Here is an 18,638-nt window from a genome sequence, read left to right on the forward strand (position 1 = left end):
TTTGCCTCACCAAGAAAAAACGAACAAAGTTCTTTCCTCACTGCCCTGCAAAGATGGAAATTTACATTCATAACAGGACTCACATGATTCGTGGCTGAGTACTACAATATTTGTTAAAACACATACTTTGAAGTCCTGGGAGCAAGGACAGGCACTCAAATCACCCCATCCCTAGTTTTAACCGTGAGATCCATGCAACACATTCCCAGCTTTGCGCCAACTGTTTTATTTCTTGCAAGGTGGAACAGCTTAGACAGGACCTCTGTCCTAAAGCAGCTTACACCTCCCACTTCAGGCAGAGACTTCTGAGAGGCAGGACAAACAAGCACATATGCCAGGAGGCAGGAGCCAAAGCAAGTGTCTGACATCACGGGTAAATAATCATGCCGCTTTACCTACTGACAACCAGTTCTGCTCTGGTCCCATCCACACCCGCACAGATTACAGCAGCAGTTTTGCTCTGTCAGTAGCCTTCCATGTGCATCACTGTCTGGGCACCCTCCAGAGAAGGGGCCCTTGAAAAGGGAGAGCAAAACATGCACTCTGACAGTTCAAGCAGGCATGGGGTCCCTGGTAAGATCAATGCTCTTTAATAAGGAAATGGAGAAAGGTCTGAAGTTTTCCCCAAAAATTAAGCAACTACAAGTAAGGGCAAAAGCTCTAAGAACTTCTTTAAAAGCAAAACTTCTGGTCACAAGCTATTTTCATGCGTACTTTCTCCTGTATGTAAGCTTGCTCATATTTTAAATATTTCACATTAAAGAAACCAAGCAGAATAGCTGGCATTGCCAAACAAATCTCACATTTCACAACTACAGAGCACACCACCAAGCAGCTGCATCAGTCACAGAGAAGGTAAAACAAAAGCCCCAAGCAATCATATGACCATTGACATTAGTATTAACAAAGCACTGATTCCACAAAAAGAAATCAAATTACCTATTTCCTACAGCGAGTTTAAAGCAAAAATATCAATAATACAAATCAGTAACTGGGGCATTCTTCAAAAAGTAGTACAGCCAACTCACTTGAAAACAGCTTCTCAGAACAGGCATCAAAGACATCAAATTCATTACAGGACACTGAATATGGAAAATCACCCAAATTTTCTTAGTTAGTATTCTGAAATACAAAGGCTAATTAAAGGAGTCAGGTTCAAATATTGTCACAGGTTGCAAGCTCCTCCTCAGTTCAAACAGATCCCTTACTACCTCCAAATCCAACAGATATCTTCAGGAAATCCACTTCTGTCACCAACACCAAGTCACACATTCCAACTCCCTGTATCTCCCACCCCAATGCACTTATAGCCTGGTTCCCTTGTCAGAACCTCCTGATACAGGATATAGGCTGTCTGCACTACATGGCATAGGCACAGTTACACCCCAAAACACCTCCTACTGTGTAAAGCCCGCAGAGACAAAGCTCTATGAAAATAATTCAGACAAAAGCAGAAAATTTTTCAATTCCCCTGAATGCCCACTGAAAGCATGCCTTTGCTCCCAGAGACTACAATCTAACATTGTTGGATTACTTCACAGTTTTTCAAAGATACTTTGCTTAGGGCTAGCCAATATACTGAGAAGAGTTTCTTCCACAGCAGTGTTTTTAATTTATCCACAAAAATCTCACAATTTTAATAAACCTGTTGCATCACAGTTAAAAAAGAAAACCATAAAAATGCTTCCAGTCAGTACTCTGACAATGCAATACAGCTGTGAAAATTTAAAAAATCTGAAAGTAGAGAACCTTGAAAGGAAAGCAGAACATATGTTGCCCCAGCTATTTAAGCTTTTACCTCCCACTCACACTAACATCCATAAACACTATGCCAGATCTGTGACAAAAGCATCCATCCCTGTGAACCCAGGCTGTCAAAATCAACTCTGGTAAGCTTTTAATGGTCATTAGAAAAGTTTTGCACTATCGATACAGTGAAACAGCCAAACACTGAATATGTTCTAAGGCTGCTGTTCTTAAAACACTTCATAATTGAACAATTTTTGCCATAGTGCAGTTTCACAGAAAGTTTTGCCAGCACAGACATACCATCTTAAAGAGTTTAAAACAAAGCCATATACTAGGCATCACAGCTATTTCAGCAACCTAACAACAATGAAAAACACAAGCATTTCTGACAGCTTTGCTTGTGGTGTTTGTGGAGGTGATAGAGTAGTGCTAGCAAAAACACTTCCAGCAGAACACTCTGCAGATTCCTTTGGAGTCTCTACCAACACTTTCTTTGTAGCGTTGATTAAGTATCCCTTTCTAACAGCTGGGCCACACCAAGAACATACAGTCCTGGAGGTAACTTCAATGATCTCTTATTTCAGACAACAGAGGTTCTATCTTTAGATCCAGACAATCTGGGCTTGATCACCATTGTCAAAGAAACACATACAAGTATCGTATTATGCTAAGATACATTCAACATGAGATAGCTTGTTGATTTTTTTTTTTTTTAAGATCTCCAGCATTTTTCTCAGCCTGTTGGAAAACAAAACAAAGAAACAACCACACTTGTGACTAGAATTCATAGAACCGTAGAACAATTTTGGGTTGGTAGGGACCTCAAAGATCATCCCGTTCCAACCCCCCTGCCACGGGCAGGGACATCTCCCACTAGACCAGGTTGCTCAATGCACCATCCAACCTGGCCTGGAATTCAGGGAGAAAAGGCAAGGCTTTACTTTGTATGCCCAATCCCACTGTGCCTCTGGACAGTTCATGTGCCAGCAGAAGAACCCTTCCTGCAGTAGCTACATCTCACTTCCCCTCTGAGCCTCACAGGCTGCCCCAGTAGTGATACCAGCTGCACATACTCCCTTTCCTGCTTTGCCCCCACAGGCTGCCTGAGATGATCCCAATGCTCATCATCATTCCACGGACATGCTCTGCTGTCGTTTGGGGGACTCCACTGCAAACTAGATCAGGAAATCTGGGCATAACCCTTTCCCTCTGGCTGGGTACGTTTGCTGATCTGCTTCATACATCACCAGAAGTTGTGCCAATGATACCATGAACTGCAGAAGGCTCCAAGCCACTATTACTGCTACAGATCAGGTACATTTGAACTACGGCCTCAGATGACTTTCAGTTTAGTGAATCTTCTATAAAAGAGCAGAAGAAATTCTTTAAAGTAATACTAATTTTAAAAAAGCTGGCTGGGGCAAAGTCACTTTAATTCATTTTTGACACCTAGTGTCATTGGCTCACTAGAAGCAGTCTTGCTTCTTTGAAGCAGAGCAGCATGCTAATTTATGCTGGCACCTCACTACAATTTTTTGAACTTTAAAAGTCAAGGAAAATGTTTAGAAGCACAATTTTGAAAATCATAGCATCAAAGAGATCACCAGAAGTGCATTCAGGACAGCATTTAATCCAAGTTACTACACAAACTTTTTTTACTATCAACACTCTCCAGCATACTCTAGTATTAAACAGGAGTGCAGAACAAGCTCTACCATGAAATCAGAGAAGTGGGAAGAGTGCCCTGAAGGTTATTCATTAGCATTATCTCTATGTGTAGCTCACTGGGGAAAGAATAAGGAAAACTCCTCCGTGTCATTCTATTCAAATGTATGAGGCATATTTAAATGGGTAAGGGAAGTATTTCTGATGCAGATTTCACAGCAGGTCCAAGACAGCATCAGTTTCATTAATAACACTCAGAACATCAAAGCTGAAGAAACCTTTGCCATACAAAACTGAAAAAGATGTGCACCTTGTGTCTCCTGAATGATACAAAGGAGCCGAGCCAAGACTTCCAGAGTTCTTAAGTTAACACCGCACTTTTCATACGGAGGTGAAGAGTCCTGACCAGTACCTACTAAAAACAGAGCTTGGCCTAAATTTTACGCGAACAGGGAGAAGAGGAAACTGGCAAGTTAATTACAACCTACAGCTACGTCCCCCTTTCTAATGGCTGCTTCTCAGAACTAATCCCCAAAACTCCTTCCTGCACCCAGACCTCGTCCAGCCTATTTAAAGACCAAGGAACAATAAACAGTGACGAGCAGAACGAGCCGGGGGAAGGAAGAGAACGATTACAATGGCTGCACAATGAAGCCTGGAAAAGGAGAGTTAAAGACACTTTTTGCGAGCGGCACCAGCGCCGCAGCCCAGTCCGCACATGCCGCCAGCTGCGACCCCGGCCGGGACACTCCCGCTCTGTCCCCAGACACTCCCAGCCAGGACCCCCGTCCTGCCAGACCCCTCGTCCCCTGCCCCGCTGCTCGCCCCGCCGGACACGGCGCACTTTGGCTCTGCCCCTGCACACCCCTCGCTGGTACCCGCTGAAATGGGGGCACCCTCGTCCTCCCTCCCTCACCAGCGGGGTCCCCCCACTGCCCCATGCCGACCCCCCCCCCCGGCACAGGGGGTACCGCCTGCCGCCCCCCAAAGTGGCAGCCGGGACACCCCGGTCCTGTCCCGCAGGCAGGGAGACCCTGCCGCCAGCAGCGCTCCCCCCGCGGCCTCAGGGCAGCCCCCGGTGAACGGGAGACCCTCGGGGCAGCCCCTCCGGTGCAAGGCAGCCCCCCCGCGCCGCTCACTAAATGCGCCCCGCTCCCCCCCGCGGCCGCAGAGGCCCCGCAGGACGCAAAACCCCCGGCCCCGCCGGGCCCCCGAACGGGGCAGAACCGAGCGGCGTCCCCGAGCCCCGCCCTCACCTGCGGCTGCGGCCGCCCGGCCCCCGGCCGCGGCCCCACTCCGGAGCGTCCCCGAACTGGCGAGCGCGGCCCCGCTCCTCCGCGCGCGCCCGACCCCGCCCCGCCCGGCCCCGCGTCACCGGCGGGGCGGGGCGGGCACTGCGCCTGCGCGGGAGCCGGGCGGGGCGGTGGGGGCTAGGGGCGGGGCCCGTGGGGAAAGGGGCGTGGTCTCTGTACGCGTCGGGAGGGATGGAAGGAGGGAGGGACGAAGAGAAGGAGGGAGGAAAAGAGGGGAGAGGGTGGGGTTGCAGTGTACGGGTAAAAGCTCTGTTAGCAGGACTTGTCTCCAGCAGCTTGGTGCATCAGGAGAGCTGCAGGAACAGCAGGGACGACAGAAAGAGGCAGCAACAGTCATAAAATCACAGAATGGCTTGGGTTGGAAGGGACCTTAAAGACCACTTAGTTCCAACCCCCTTGCCATGGTCAGGGACACCTTCCACTATCCCAGGTTGCTCCAAGCCCCACCCAGCCTGGTCTTGGACATTTCCAGGAATGGGGTTGTGAGGCACAGCTTCCCTGTGCCAGTGCCTCACAACCCTCAAGTAGATAATTACTTCCCAATATCTAATCTAAACCTACTCTCTTATCTGGACATTTTTTGCATTGTCTTATCAAAGCCAGTGCAGCATTTATCTCAGAGCAAAAGATATCCTGGTTGAGATATGCTATGGGCAGTTTTGGGTTCACTTCTGTTCTCACATCATTAAGAGCAACAGAAGCAAATTCAGGCACAGGGAACCAAATCACCTCTACTCTGAAGCTGACAAGAAAATCAGTATCTCAGTTGCAGAAGAAAGCATTTTTTGTGTATATTTTTCCAACTCCTGTCCTTGAAAATGACCTCTTGCATAAGCCATTGACAGTCTCAACTTAACTTTACAAAACTTTAGGAGGAACTCACCTCTGCTGGGAAGAGACAGGGACAGAGTGACACACTGGATATTACACAAATGTTCCCAAATAGAATATCTCCAGTATAGGAATGTGATTAGTCACAATATTTTATAAAAAGAAGGTTGCAACAGTGAGTTCTTCACCTTTTTGCTTCTTTCTTTCCATTAGAAAAGGAACTGAAATTTAGACGGACAGTAGCTATAAAACACATGCCACTCCAGATATTGCTCTTTTTTCCTACTGCTCTTTTTTATCCCAAGCCAAAGTAATGTCTCCAATGCACATTTCACATGGGTTCTCCCAAGTTCAAGCCCACAGTTCCAATGGCATAGAAACTTTCTGATCCTCTTTGCTCATTTACCTGGCAAAAGTGGTTTTTTACAGCCCAGGTTCCATCTTGTTTCACAGTTGAATATTCCCTTTTTTTTTTAACTAAGGACTTGGCAAATGAATCAACTGCTCATAGTGCTCCAATGTTCTTCCAACAGTTCCACCTTGAAAACCAGGCAAGTTTTCCTGGTCTTTACCTGGGACCTCTCAGCACCAAATTCTAGCATGTATCTGGAAGCCCCCAGGAGCCCAGCTGTGCAGGGGAGGGCTGCAAAGCTCTGTTCAGAAGACCTAGGCTTTGTCACCAAGGAGTTCTTGAAAATATATGTACTAGAGTTGCTAAGATATTATATTGTCATTTAAAAACTTGTTCTAAGCATACTTTTCTACAAAGCTTTGATGCCTGTTATGTATTTCTCTGCAAGAAATTCACCAGAAATTTGCTGCAGACTCTGTCAGGCATCTCAAAGTATCAACACAGCACAAGACAAATACACTAAATTACTAATACAAAGCAAATTACAAAGTAAGTTTTATGCATAATTATATATTACATATTATATTACAGCAAGACAGTATTCACAAACATTTCCTGTATAAGTCTACTTACAGAATAGTTCCTTTCAAAACAGCATTCTAAGTATTTAGGCTGTCAAATCTGATACAATTTGAAAATTATACTGAACACAATTTGGTGTGATAATTTATGTTTTCAGCATCTAAGAACAGTATAAAAAATGAACAGTTACCAGTTCAGGCAGAGCAGGTTTACATCAACCTCACAATCACTTTGCATTGATATTACAGATTAGAGAGAGCAATGTCCATTAAGCAACAGTATTTCCTGTTCAGAAATTATACAATTCGATTTTATCTCAAAAGAAAACACATACCCACCACTACCTGAGCTTGAAACAATTTACTCTGAGCATTAGCCATAAATTGTAACAGAATCTATTACAAAGCAGAACACAGAACTCGGGTAGAGGAGAAACTAAGCTCTATTAAGTTTCAATTGCTTGCGACAACATTAATTCACTATTTGCAGTTCTGCAGGTTAATGTTGAACTTGATTTGAGCATGTGAGGAGCTGCAGCTCACGTGTAGTGAGTACCCACATGTGTTTAAGGCAGCATTTCTGCAGCTCTTTCAACCAGCATTGCCGGCCAAAGTGGACTGTAGCATCCATGACCCCTTCTCCAAGTGCAGGGCTACAGGTAGAGAGGCACCTATGTGCTTCCAGATGTGAAATGAGCTCCTCTGCTGCATGAATGCTTTTTATTACCTCTTACTTTCTTCATTCTGCAATTTAGAAAAGTTACTTTCAGGATTTATACCTTTTCTATAGTGAAAATATACTGTGTAGGATAGATCTGCATATTCATGCCACAATAACAGCCTCACAAAATTAAAACCATTCTAAAATGGGAGGCAAGGTGCATTTTTGTCAAGCAGTAAACACTGAAAATGTTTTGTGGTAAAAAATCATTCATTTAAAGGGTTTTTAAAGCTGACTTTCCCCCTCAAGACATCTTGATTCCAGCCACGCATGATGCATTTCCAAAGTTCACTGACAATTCTGGCTCCCTCTAATGCACAACAAAGCCTATGGAGCTGGAGTAGAAAGGAACATCTGCTGAGTTCAGGCAGATCCTGAGCTCACGGCTGCTCCTGCAGGCTGCCATCCCATTCCAAAGGCCGGGACATGCAGACGGAGCAGCTCGGTGGCTGACCATCTGGAGTGGCTCTGTGAGCACCGCTCCAGCCTCCAACAGAGAGAGAGGGATCTGAGCAGCAATACACCAGGTTTGCTGAGGCTGATGAAGCCTCATAAAAAATCTTCATTCAGAGTGGAGTGTACCTACACCCTATTCTTGGTGTTTCCCCACGGTGTGAATTGGAAATTTCCCCAAGAAGGTTATCAAAATAAAAATCCCTAGAGGACAGAGCAGTGCTCTACAACCTTGCCCTACTCCATCTCCACTTCCAACAGCACCTGGGAGACACCAGCAACTCTCCAGGAACATCAGCAAGGAAAGCCTCCCAATTTCTCAGATATTTCCTGGAAGAAAGACAGCTGACAGCCTCTCTCCCTATCCTGAGATGCAAATATGAGATACTTTTGGTGACCAGCATGAAAAATGGAAATTGCACCTACCAGCCTCATGCTTTAGGGAAGAGAAATGGGTATTACCTTCCTCACCACCCGAGCACTGGTCAGATCAGAGCCAGCTGAGGTGCGCAGAGACACAGCTATGCCTCCCCAGACAGCTGCAGGTAGCCCTCAAAAGCAAATGACACTAAAATATTTATTAAAGCTTTGTCAGAAAGATATTTGAAAGGTCTCTCCTTACACAGTCAGTGCCGTTGCATAACAAAAGTACCAGATAGTAGAGTTGTTCATGGTGCTTGGAAGAGGAAATAACTGCCTGGTCTGTGCTAGCACACAAAAGCATTTTAAATTAAATTATAATACCTATAAATCCTGCATATGCAAGCCTCAATTTTCAACCTTTTTTTCACCATCCACAGCCATTTTCACAAATGTAAAAATGAGGGCCAAACAACAACCTAAAGATTAATTTTTCTTGATTCCACTTTGAATGCCTCATCCCTCTTTGCCCTCTTAATGTTTTGTCTCTCTTTGCCCTCCACACAGTCACCCACCACTGAAATGGGAATTACTGAGGCTGCAGAGAATCACAGACAGCTTGGACAGCCTGCCCTTCTCTACCAGGCAAGCTCACAGCAGAACAGGGAAGAATTCAGCATAAATATCATTGCTCCTCTCAGAGAAACATTTCCAATGTAAATGGAGCATCTCACTGGAGAGACATAGTTAAAATATTAAAATATGTAGGAAGGGGGAGTTATTTTAGCCTCTAGCATGAAAATTCATCATGTGGAAGAAAAAAAAAGACAGAAAACATTTAGGTTACAATTGATCCAAATCTTAGGAGTTTGGGAAGACAAATGAAATGTGAAGGGAGTAGAAGGAAAGATGGGGAAATCAGAGAAGATGCCTGCAGGGAGTACAGTCTGTAACTAGAATTTAGGCAGAAAGGAGGCCATCCAGAGCAGGCAGAGATTTAAATGCCTCAAGGATTCGGAGTGGTTCTAAAATTTAATCCAACAACTACAAAGAGAGAATCTGACCTAAATACGCCACTTACATTCTTACATTGTCCAGTGCAGCAATAACCTCTGTAGTTTGAGGCCATAAAGGACTGATATAGAAGCATCACTGACATTTTAATGCTATTTTTAAAACTCATACATGCTAAAATTGTTGATCGACTTATCCTTTTCAAGACATACCAGTGGATTTTACATTCTGTATCATGCCAGCTGTGCATAAAAGGGTGAAGTGGGGATCAGACAGTCAGAGATCCATTGCCCAGGGTATAGCTTCTTATGGTAGACACACAAAATGTTTTACCCACTTTGTCTTGCAGGGTATGATTGCAACATTTCCATTTGTAGCAAGGACTCCCTCATCTTCAGTTGACTAAATTGTTTTGGAAGCCTTCCTTGGGAACATAAGCACTGACAAATAACAACCTTTACCAGCTGCAGTCTGCCAGTCCCATCCCCAAGTCTTCCCTTACCTCAAAGGATTTAACTCAAAAAATAAATAGCAGTGGAACGTGTCATTTCCTCCGAAGTTATTTTGGAGTTTATCCTGTTTTTCCTCCAGCAAAAATCAGCAAAGCAGAATTTCAGATTTAGGGGAAGAGCTATTTTTAAAATAGATTTCTTCATGCTATAATATGTTACAATAAAACATCACTACCAAAAGATCAGAGAGTGCTTTTCCTTAGCTGAGGTAGAGAGCCATTTGGGAGCCAGGGCAGGCTGCATGTTGTGCCTGAACTTCGTGCAGGACTCAGTCAAGACATTTCTTTGGTAATTCAGGTACTCTTCCACAGCAGCTTTCATTTTTAATACAGGAATTTTCCTTGCTTGCTCTCTTTGAGATTCAAATCTATAAAGATGAGTGAAGCAACTCAGTATTTTAGTTGTATTATTTCTCTACATGGCTTTTATCTTGATTTCCTATACACATTTTGAGGCAGTCCAGAGAGGGGTAGGAATTTGAAGTCTGAGTTATAGATTATCAGCAAGTTCAAAGTCTCAGTTATCTGGGTTTTTTTACTGTCAGATTTGTATCTTCATTGTAAACATAGTGACTTTTGTAAAGTTTGGCTTGTTTTATAGCTTTTACAGTCCTGGGGAAAAAGTAGCCAGATGGAATTCTTTCTCACTGTGAGGCAAAAAGTAGTAGTAATAGAAGTAGTGCAAGTCAGGAAGTGCTTCCAACAAATGTCAGACAAAAAAAGCAAAATACAATACTTTCTTTCAACCCTATACATTTCCAAAATGCACTACAATAAGGTGTTTGGTATCATTCCCATCAATCTCTCTTTTATTTTTTTGAATGTCTGTACAGCAGAATGTACCAGCATTGAGCTTTGAAGTACTAGCAGAGGGATACTTTATGATTCATAAAATAATTATGTTTGCATTCACCATATACAAGTTCCAATAGCCAACAGAAATGCTGGGTTAATCAATGTCTTCTGCAAGTTCTCACTGTTCTTCTAGCTTCTCACTGTTCTTCTGGAACAACACTTTTTGCACAGAATTACTAATCACCACAGATAACTACTTCCACCACTGTAGACTGTATTCTCCAGACGAAACAATTTGTCATTGCATGCTTATGCTTTTGTTCCCTGCTGGCAAATGTTTCTAACTCCTTTCATATGACTGCAGGGCAGCTTTCAGAACATGACAGGAATTTTAAAACACTAATAATAATTCTCAATTTGAGTAAAATCACCTTACTTTTAACTCATAAAACTGGTGTTACAGGTCCTTCTTATCACCAAGAGGAAATGGGAGTTCAACAGGGCCAGGAATGCAGCAAGATAAATAACATCACTTTCATCTTCCTTTCTTTCCCACAGGTGGAGATGAACAGGGAACAAGTGCCAGCAGAGGAAACTGCTTCAGCCAACACAGTTCAGCCAGGATGCAGGAGAAGTGGCCTGTGCCAGATGGAGGGATTATATATACAATTCCCCCTGGAGAAGCAGGGAGAGCAGTAGTTCTTGATGAAGCAATGGAGCCTTGCAGTACAGCACTGCACTCCTTGTTTGCTCACTGCACATGGCATAATCCATATGCTGGTTTGATACCTGGGAATTTCTTCCCATAGTAAAGAAAGCAGTGCACCTTTGTTTCCTTATAATTAGCAGTAAGGATAGAAAATGTGGAATTCTAGAAACCCCTGTATGTCTTAATAAGTTATCATTTATCACTACAATATCAAAACAAGACATGAACTTCTGTCGTGAATTATTTCTCCTATCACAAAAAGAACAATATTAAAGGCTGGATTTTGCTTGCCTTTTGCAAACACTCATGCTGATCTCTGGAGCACTGCTCGTGTGAAAGTTGTAAGATCCAACCAAAGTTGGGTGTGACAAAACCTGGCCGTATCCTGGCAGAAAGAGCTGCCTCTGACCTCCCCTAACATCACAAAAGCAGTGAAAGCAACTGTGTGCTCTCATTCTCCTCAATGTGAGCTGCTAAATGGGCTTTCTGCAGCAGATGATAGTTCTTATATCAAAGCAATCTGTCTTTAAGGTTCACTCCCAATTAGAGATCACAACGAATATAAAATAAATTATTGATTGCTGTCAGGAAATACATTAACAAATCCATCTCCAAGCAAGAGCAGCTCAATGGTTCCAAGTGGAGCAAATTTAGTGACTGTCAGTGGTGTGGAATGACCCATTCATCAGCTGAGCTCACCCACTATTACTGCAGGCCTTTGCCCTAGGGTATATCACCGTGTCCTGCAGCCGTAGGGAGGAGGAGGAGGAGAGAAGATCCAGCAGGCAGGAATTGTGCAGCAAGATTGATTTATTTAATTCTTTTACAAACTCTTTTATGGACATTTTTCTTCACAGTCTAATTGGACAAAGGATCAGCCACCCCTTGGGGTGATTGGCTAAAATGCTGAAACATCCATTGTCAAAATATTTTTCTACTGTACCATAAACAAGACTTTTCAAGACTGCAGGTGTTTGGTTGTTTACATAACTGCTACCTCTTCCGTGAGAGAGAAAAGTCTCTCACGGACTTAGAAAATAGCAAGAAAATCCTCACTAGCAGCATTTTTATATCTACAATTCCCCCTTTTTTTTGATAACAACTCTACTATTAATCCTAAATAGATATTTACATCAGTTATTAATTCTAAATATGTCCTTAAGGCTTTGTCTTGGTTTGAAAGACAGGTCTGCTAAGGAAGGCAGGAACCCCCCTTGGAATGGCAGATGCAACCCCCCTTCCCTCCGAGTTATTATAATTTTGAAATCAAGGGGCTTTTAGGCAAAGATGCAGAAAATAGGAGTAACAGTTCTTTACTATTAATATCTATATGTGTATAACCAGTCAAACAAACAACAATAACTATGGCAGTAACAGCAATCACAAACCCAGTCCCAGCCTTCTCGGCTGTCAGGCCCTTTCCCCTCGGGTGCAGTTCCGCTCACAGCTGGCAGGGGCGCTGGCGGCTCCCGGTGAGCAGGGCAGGTGCGGTGGTTCCCCCGCGGCTGCAGGGGGCGCTCCAGAGCAAGCTCGGGGAGCACGCGGCACCGGTGCCCTGGGATCCCGGGAAGGGATGGAACAAAGGCTTCACAAACCCCTGGGCAGCCAATCCTGGTGTCCGGCCGGACCCTCGGGAACAGCAGGCTGGAACGGCAGGGACGAGCACAAATCCAGGGTGGCAGATGAGATGTATCCAAACGGAGAACCTCCCGGAGGTCTGGACAGGCAGGGCGAGCACGGCTACAACACAGCGAAGGCTCGAAGCAACAGCGGGGCAGGGCGGCCACAGCCCGGCCTCCAGTGGGGTGGGGAAGGTGGGCTTTGGGATCCCAGGGCTTCTCCAGCAGAAGGAAAAGCAGCCGAAAAAAGCAGCCTCCCTCTCTGTCTGAACGCTGGAGACCGACTGCCCACACACCCAGGTGAAACAAAGGAGTAGCCAGCTCTTTTTGTTTTTCTCAAGTACCCAGCCATTTGTCCCCCTAGCAACACATATGGGGGGAAAAAAAAAAAACAGGAGAGCTCCTAAAACCCCAACAGGCTTTAATTGTCTGACTCCAAAACAAGAAATTTAAAGTTCAGTCTCTGCTTGTGGAAGGACCATCCCAGTCTCTGCTTGTGGAAGGACCATCTGCCTGATGGTTCACATCCTGGTATTCCTCAGAAGAGTCATTAGGCTGATGGTCTATATTCTGGTCACCATTTGAATGGTCTGCATTCTGGTCATCATTTGGAGGTTGTCTGTTCTGCCTCTGGTGCCGTAGGTCAGGGCAAACGCATTTTGAAGGTAGCCACCGTACCCCAGTATCTGTGGAAACACAAGCATACCCATGACCCCAAACGATAAGCTCATGCGGGCCTTCCCACTGGTTAGTGAGTAAATTCCACACCCAGACTTTTGCCCGGGGCAGTTGTGTCTCGCCTGAAGACTGCAATGAGAGAAAATGATTCAGAATAACAGGATTATTTGAATTTTGTGAAACTGTAAGGTGATTAATTGTATACAAAGCTTTTTCTAGTCAGCTTCAGTAACCAAATTCAAAGGTTCCTGTGAGAATCGTTGAAAAGCCATTATAACAGCCCTTAATTCAACTAACTGAGCAGAGTCTGACTCGGATTGGTGTGTTAGTCAACCACCGCAAAGGCAGTGTAGGATACTGTACGCCCTTACGCACAGTGACCCCTGCTAAAAATCTGTCCCAATCCGTACCCCCCAAGCTGCCAACACATCCCATCCCCAAAGGTTAAGGGAAGTGGTAGCAACATAAGGTCTAATTGTAACTGTGTGCCCCTCTGAGTCCTTCACCATCACAGGCCGTTTGCTTAAATAGCTCTGTGTGGTTCCTCCTAATCCTGCAATGGCCAATCCCACTGGGGCTAAAGGCCATGAGGGAGGCCATGCAGAGAAGGAGATGATAGTTACATCAGCACCCGTATCAATCAAACCTCGAAGCTGAGTCCGGGGCAGACGGGCGTTTGGCAGGATCAGGATACATGTCATCTGTGGCCTTTGGTCAGAGATGTCTGCAGCCCAGAAGGCCTGCGGAAGTCCTGTAGATCCACTGCCGTTATCTTCGTGAGTTTGTTGTTCTATCCTGGGGACACAAGACTTAAAAGGCACTAATTTAGCAAGGCAGGTCTTTTCAGGAATAGTTACAGGGGGTTTTTGCATGGACACCACAGTGCAAATCTGGCCTTTAAAGTCAGCATCAATTATTCCCTGAGTGCACTAAGATTCCTTGTTGGGCAATGTCAGGTTTTCCCACCAGCATTGCACTGGATCCCTGGGCCAAGGGTCCATATGCATCCAAGGGAACCTTATAAATACTGCTAGAGTCTAAGACGACTGTGGCTGAGGTATGGACGTCAAAACCGTCTGATCCCTGGGTGCTGTTTCTAGGGTGGCTGAGTAGGCCCCTGCCTGTACCAGTGCCACTCTCTGGGGGAACGACTGCATCGGAGAGCAATTCCCCCTCCTTGAACCCCGGTGGAAGTTTCCCGACAAAGGCAGACCATCAGCATGAGTCTGGGATCTACAATAGTCTGAGCAATGCCCTGGTCTGCCACACCTCTTGCACTGGGGGATCGGTGTGTTCTCTTTTTGGCTTGGCTTAGGCCGCTTCCGTTTTTTCGCCTGTTTGGGTTGCTTTGGTTCATGACCAGAAGATGCGTGAACAGGCTGCAGGAACGCAGCCAAAGCAGACCTTTTCTGGTTCCCAGATCCCACCTTAGCGCAGGCTTCGACCATGTCTGTTACCTCAGGATCCCCTGGCAAGTCATCTATGATTTTTCTGCACTCCTCGTTTGTGTTATCTCTCACTAACTGCCTTAACAACAGCTGCCTTAACCCATCATCCTCAACCTGCTTCTCGAGAGAAGCAGTGACTTTCTCTACAAAAGAGAGGAATGACTCTGACCTCCCTTGAACTATTTCAGTGTATCACTTTCTGGGCGCAGACAACTCTATGGTTTTCAACAGAGCAGCCATGCCAACCTGTTGAGCTTGCTGCAGGATGCTAGAGGAAAAAGTACCCTGTAGGCTGGGATCAGAGAAGGGACCAGTCCCCATCAAAGCATCCATTCCCGCTGTCCGTCTAGGATTGGCAGCAGGGAGCTGCATATTCCCTAATGCAGCCTTGTCAGCCAGCTTTCTCCAGGTTTTCTCAAAAACTGTGAATTGTATAGGTTGAAATAGAATTTGACCTAAGTGTCTCATATCAAATGGAGCTAGCAAATCTGTATTTATCACCCTTATTATCTGCATAACCTCAGCAGAACCTAGCCCATGTTGTGCCACCTTGGATTGCAGATCCTGGGCAACCTTCCAAGCAATCACCTCATGCTTATCATGCTCCCCTGAATTTGGGAGAGCCTTATACACTGGGAAAGCTTGGATGTCCCCTTTTGGGGAGTCACTACCATCCTGAACTTCTGGCACAGCCTGTGGATGGAGTGTACCAGCTTCCCAATTACCCCCAGAATCCTCAAATCTATTTGGCATTCCAAGTGTTTCCAATAATTTCCAATCTCCCTCCTCCAAAGCTCGCATTTTAACTGACTCTAAGAAGCGATTATAGTGGGTCGGACGCACTGTTACTGTGCAGTCCTGAAAGGTCCAGGGGCAAGACCAGAGCAGCCTTTTCCTTTGCTGCCCGGCTACAGCTGCCTTACGACCTGGGGCCAGAACCTCACCTGCCTCACTTCCCGATGAGGAATCATCAGGCAAAGGCAACTCTGAGATGCTGGGAGCGAACAGAGGTGGATGGAGAGGGGAACTTTGGCTAGGCTGGCTAGCGGCAGAACAGACAGCACAGACTACAGCTGGCTGCGCTGCAGTTTGAACAGTAGCCTCTTTACGGGACGCCATCTCAGCCGGTCCCGACCGAACTGGTATTGCAGCTGCTGCAACTGTCTCTGGGACTGTAGCCACGTCCGGTGCCACGCTCATCTCCTGCTCTGCGGCAGCGTTTGGCACCGTTGTTGGGCCCCGTGCTGCAGCCGTGCCCGGCACAGCCACTGGCCCTTGCTCCGCGGCCACGTTCGGCGCCGCTGCCGAAACTGCTGCTGTTTCTCGCTCCCCAGCCGCGTTCAGCGCGGCCGCCCCCGGCCGCAGCTCTGCAGAGCCGAAGCCGCTTCCGGGTTTTCCCACAGCAGCACTACTTCTGGGTTCGCCGCTGGCTGTGCCACTTCCCAGTTTAGAGCCGCGCCTCCTGCAGTCAGCGTGGGCCCAGCTGGCGGTGCCGGCCCGGTGCACCCCGTGCAGCAGGGTGCCTCTGGCATCCGCAGCAGCTGCTTTTGCAAGCTGAGCAATTCTCCCAGCTGCTGGCATATGTTTGGTAACTCTGTCAGCAAAGGCAGATACTGTATTAAAAGGTTAACAGCTCAGTTCTGCAGCAGTGCAGGACAGTCCAGCGCCAAGAAGGGCAGCGGACCACACCCAGGCAGTCTCGGTGCAGTCACGCCTGGTGCTATGCCGGCTGAGAAGGGACATCCAGGCAGCTTTTGCTCCGCTGGTGCATATGCAAACGGGCTAGGCGCTGCCACGGTCCAATTCGCTAAGCCGCTAATTCGCGGCCCTGGATAAGCCGTGGCCGCTGCCGAGCCGAGTGACAAAGCATACGGCGCGCCCTCCCGCTGCCCTGACACCCCCGCCTCTGCCGGCGCAGGGTCCCTGGGGGCCACGGAGTCCTGCGATTGTGCAGGGTGAGGCGGTGCAGACTCTGCCTGCGGAGCTTGGTCAGCGGGGTCCCCTTCGGACATTCCTCCGTCACTCATCACCAAAATTGGTGAGCCAGCTCTGCTGCCACAGTCAAGGTCTGTTAGCAGAATAAATAACGAACACCAGGTTCGGTATAATTCTAACACTGCTGGGTCCCCAAACGGGAGTTCGTGCCGGACAGCACAGCCGAGTTCCTGCCATAAGGCAAACTCCAGGGCAGTATCTCTGTCCATGGAAATCCCTTTTAAGGTAGCCCAATCTAATAATTCCCGAACTGAGCTCTCAGGAATGGAGGTGTGCATTATACTAAACACACCTTTCCAGACCATTACCACAGCGTCGTTCTGTGAGCCACTGTTCGCCATTTCTCAGTCCCATCAGACCTCCCAGTCCTGAGGGTGAAGGGGAACAGCATACCTCTAGAGAAATTCGGCTTGGCTCGTAGCAGCAAGACACGTCAGAGAGTGCAGATCACGTCGGGGTCACCATATATTACCGCAGCCCTTTGCCCTAGGGCATATCACTGTGTCCCGCAGCCATAGGGAGGAGGAGGAGAGAAGATCCAGCAGGCAGTGTCACATGGACCACTGCTGTCTACAGCCCGGGCTAGCTCCAGTGGTGTGTGACAGGAGTGGGGAGCAGCCAGAGGCACGGAGCTTTAAAGCTGCTCCTCTGCAGCCTCAGTTCTACCCTGCGGAGCACCGGCTCCAGACACTGTAGCAGTCAGCAGCCCCCGAGGAGGGGAGAGATAAAAAGTAGCGAGGAGGCTTGCCCCGGGGGCTAATCCAACTTTATTGAAGGGAACTCACGGAGGACAAGCCCCGCCTGCAGTGAGCCCACGCCTTACAAAGGGGGGGGTGAACAAGGGGAGTACACCAACCAGGGACCAATAAGCGGATTAGGAGGGAGGGACGCTGAAGGGATGGACTCACATCTGGTCCAATGGTCTTGGTGGGTGGAGGGAGAGGGGTCACATGCCCCAGTGGGACCTTGAGGTTTAGGGGATTTCCAAGAGGGGAGGTATCTGAGGGGGCAGGATCTTGGGGGACTGATGGGGGCCATATAAGGGTAATTAGGGAGGGCTCAGGTGATGGACACCAAACCTCCGGAAACAACAGGAGGGGTTTGGGTGATTGATAGGGAAAGAGCCAGAAGAAGGGGAGGAGAACAACCATATAGGGAGCACTGGGCGAGCGGCTTGGGTCTGGGATAAACCAACTGGGAGTAGGACTGGGGAAGGTAGGGATGAACCACTGGGGTACAGAAAACATATGAAAATACAATAAAAACCTCGCATCACCACAGGCAGGAATTGTGCAGCAAGATTGATTTATTTAATTCTTTTACAAACTCTTTTATAGACTTTTTTCTTCATAGTCTAATTGGACAAAGGATCAGCCACCCCTTGGGGGTGATTGGCTAAAATCCTAAAACATCCATTGTCAAAATATTTTTCTACTGTACCATAAACAAGACTTTTCAAGGTTGCAGATGGTTTGGTTGTTTATATAACTGCTACCTCTTCTGTGAGAAAGAAAAGTCTCTCACAGACTTAGAAAATAGCAAGAAAATCCTTGCTAGCAGCATTTTTGTATCTACAACCCACCAGTAAAGTATCTTAGTAAACCTTCTGAGCCATGCCAAAATACGGACAGGACAACAACACAGGACTACCCAGTGGCCATTTCCCGAAACAATGCTTCAAAAAAAAGTTTCACATTGCCACAGGATAAAATGTAGTGCCTCATCACGATATTCCTGAAGGCAAGGGAATCTGCCCTGCGGCAGATTTAGGCACCCCTAGTAAAGCCAACCAGCACTCCAGCAACAACAGTGAATGGTTTATTTCCACAGAGATAAACAAATTG

The 18,638-nt window shown here is 46.6% G+C and overlaps 2 protein-coding genes across 7 annotated transcripts in view; both read right to left on the reverse strand.

Moving 5' to 3' along the window:
- The window catches only part of KLHL13 (kelch like family member 13), an 87,326-nt gene extending 82,564 nt beyond the window's left edge, over positions 1–4,762 (reverse strand). For 2 of the 5 annotated variants that reach the window (XM_039571850.1, XM_039571846.1), the window contains exon 1: positions 4,671–4,758. The gene's annotated coding sequence lies outside the window, so the exon portion shown is untranslated. Of the gene's footprint in view, positions 1–4,670 lie in introns of all 5 variants that reach the window. The other 3 variants (XM_039571848.1, XM_039571847.1, XM_039571851.1) reach the window with 2 other exon arrangements.
- An 8,312-nt stretch (positions 4,763–13,074) lies between these two features.
- Positions 13,075–17,593, reverse strand: LOC104694408. Of its 2 annotated transcripts, none has more exons than XM_010407631.3 (2): positions 15,744–17,593; positions 13,075–13,359 (listed from the first exon to the last, which is right to left on the reverse strand). In XM_010407631.3, exons 1-2 carry the CDS (start codon positions 16,378–16,380, stop codon positions 13,130–13,132), a joined length of 867 nt encoding a protein of 288 aa, XP_010405933.2. In that variant the 5' UTR covers positions 16,381–17,593; the 3' UTR covers positions 13,075–13,129. The 2 variants fall into 2 exon arrangements, 1 of the variants encoding a protein (XP_010405933.2); XR_005604718.1 differs by lacking the exon at positions 13,075–13,359 and adding an exon at positions 14,140–14,160.
- Positions 17,594–18,638: the final 1,045 nt, after the last annotated feature.

Source organism: Corvus cornix, chromosome 4A, assembly GCF_000738735.6.
Source record: "Corvus cornix cornix isolate S_Up_H32 chromosome 4A, ASM73873v5, whole genome shotgun sequence".
NCBI lineage: Eukaryota > Metazoa > Chordata > Aves > Passeriformes > Corvidae > Corvus > Corvus cornix.

Coding starts and splice junctions, on each gene's coding strand:
- LOC104694408 (XM_010407631.3), bottom strand. CDS start 16,380: ATGCCAGCAGCTGGGAGAATTGCTCAGCTTGCAAAAGCAGCTGCTGCG. Junction 13,360..15,743: donor CTCATCGGGAAGTGAGGCAG/GTGAGGTTCTGG, acceptor GTGTTTCCACAG/ATACTGGGGTACGGTGGCTA.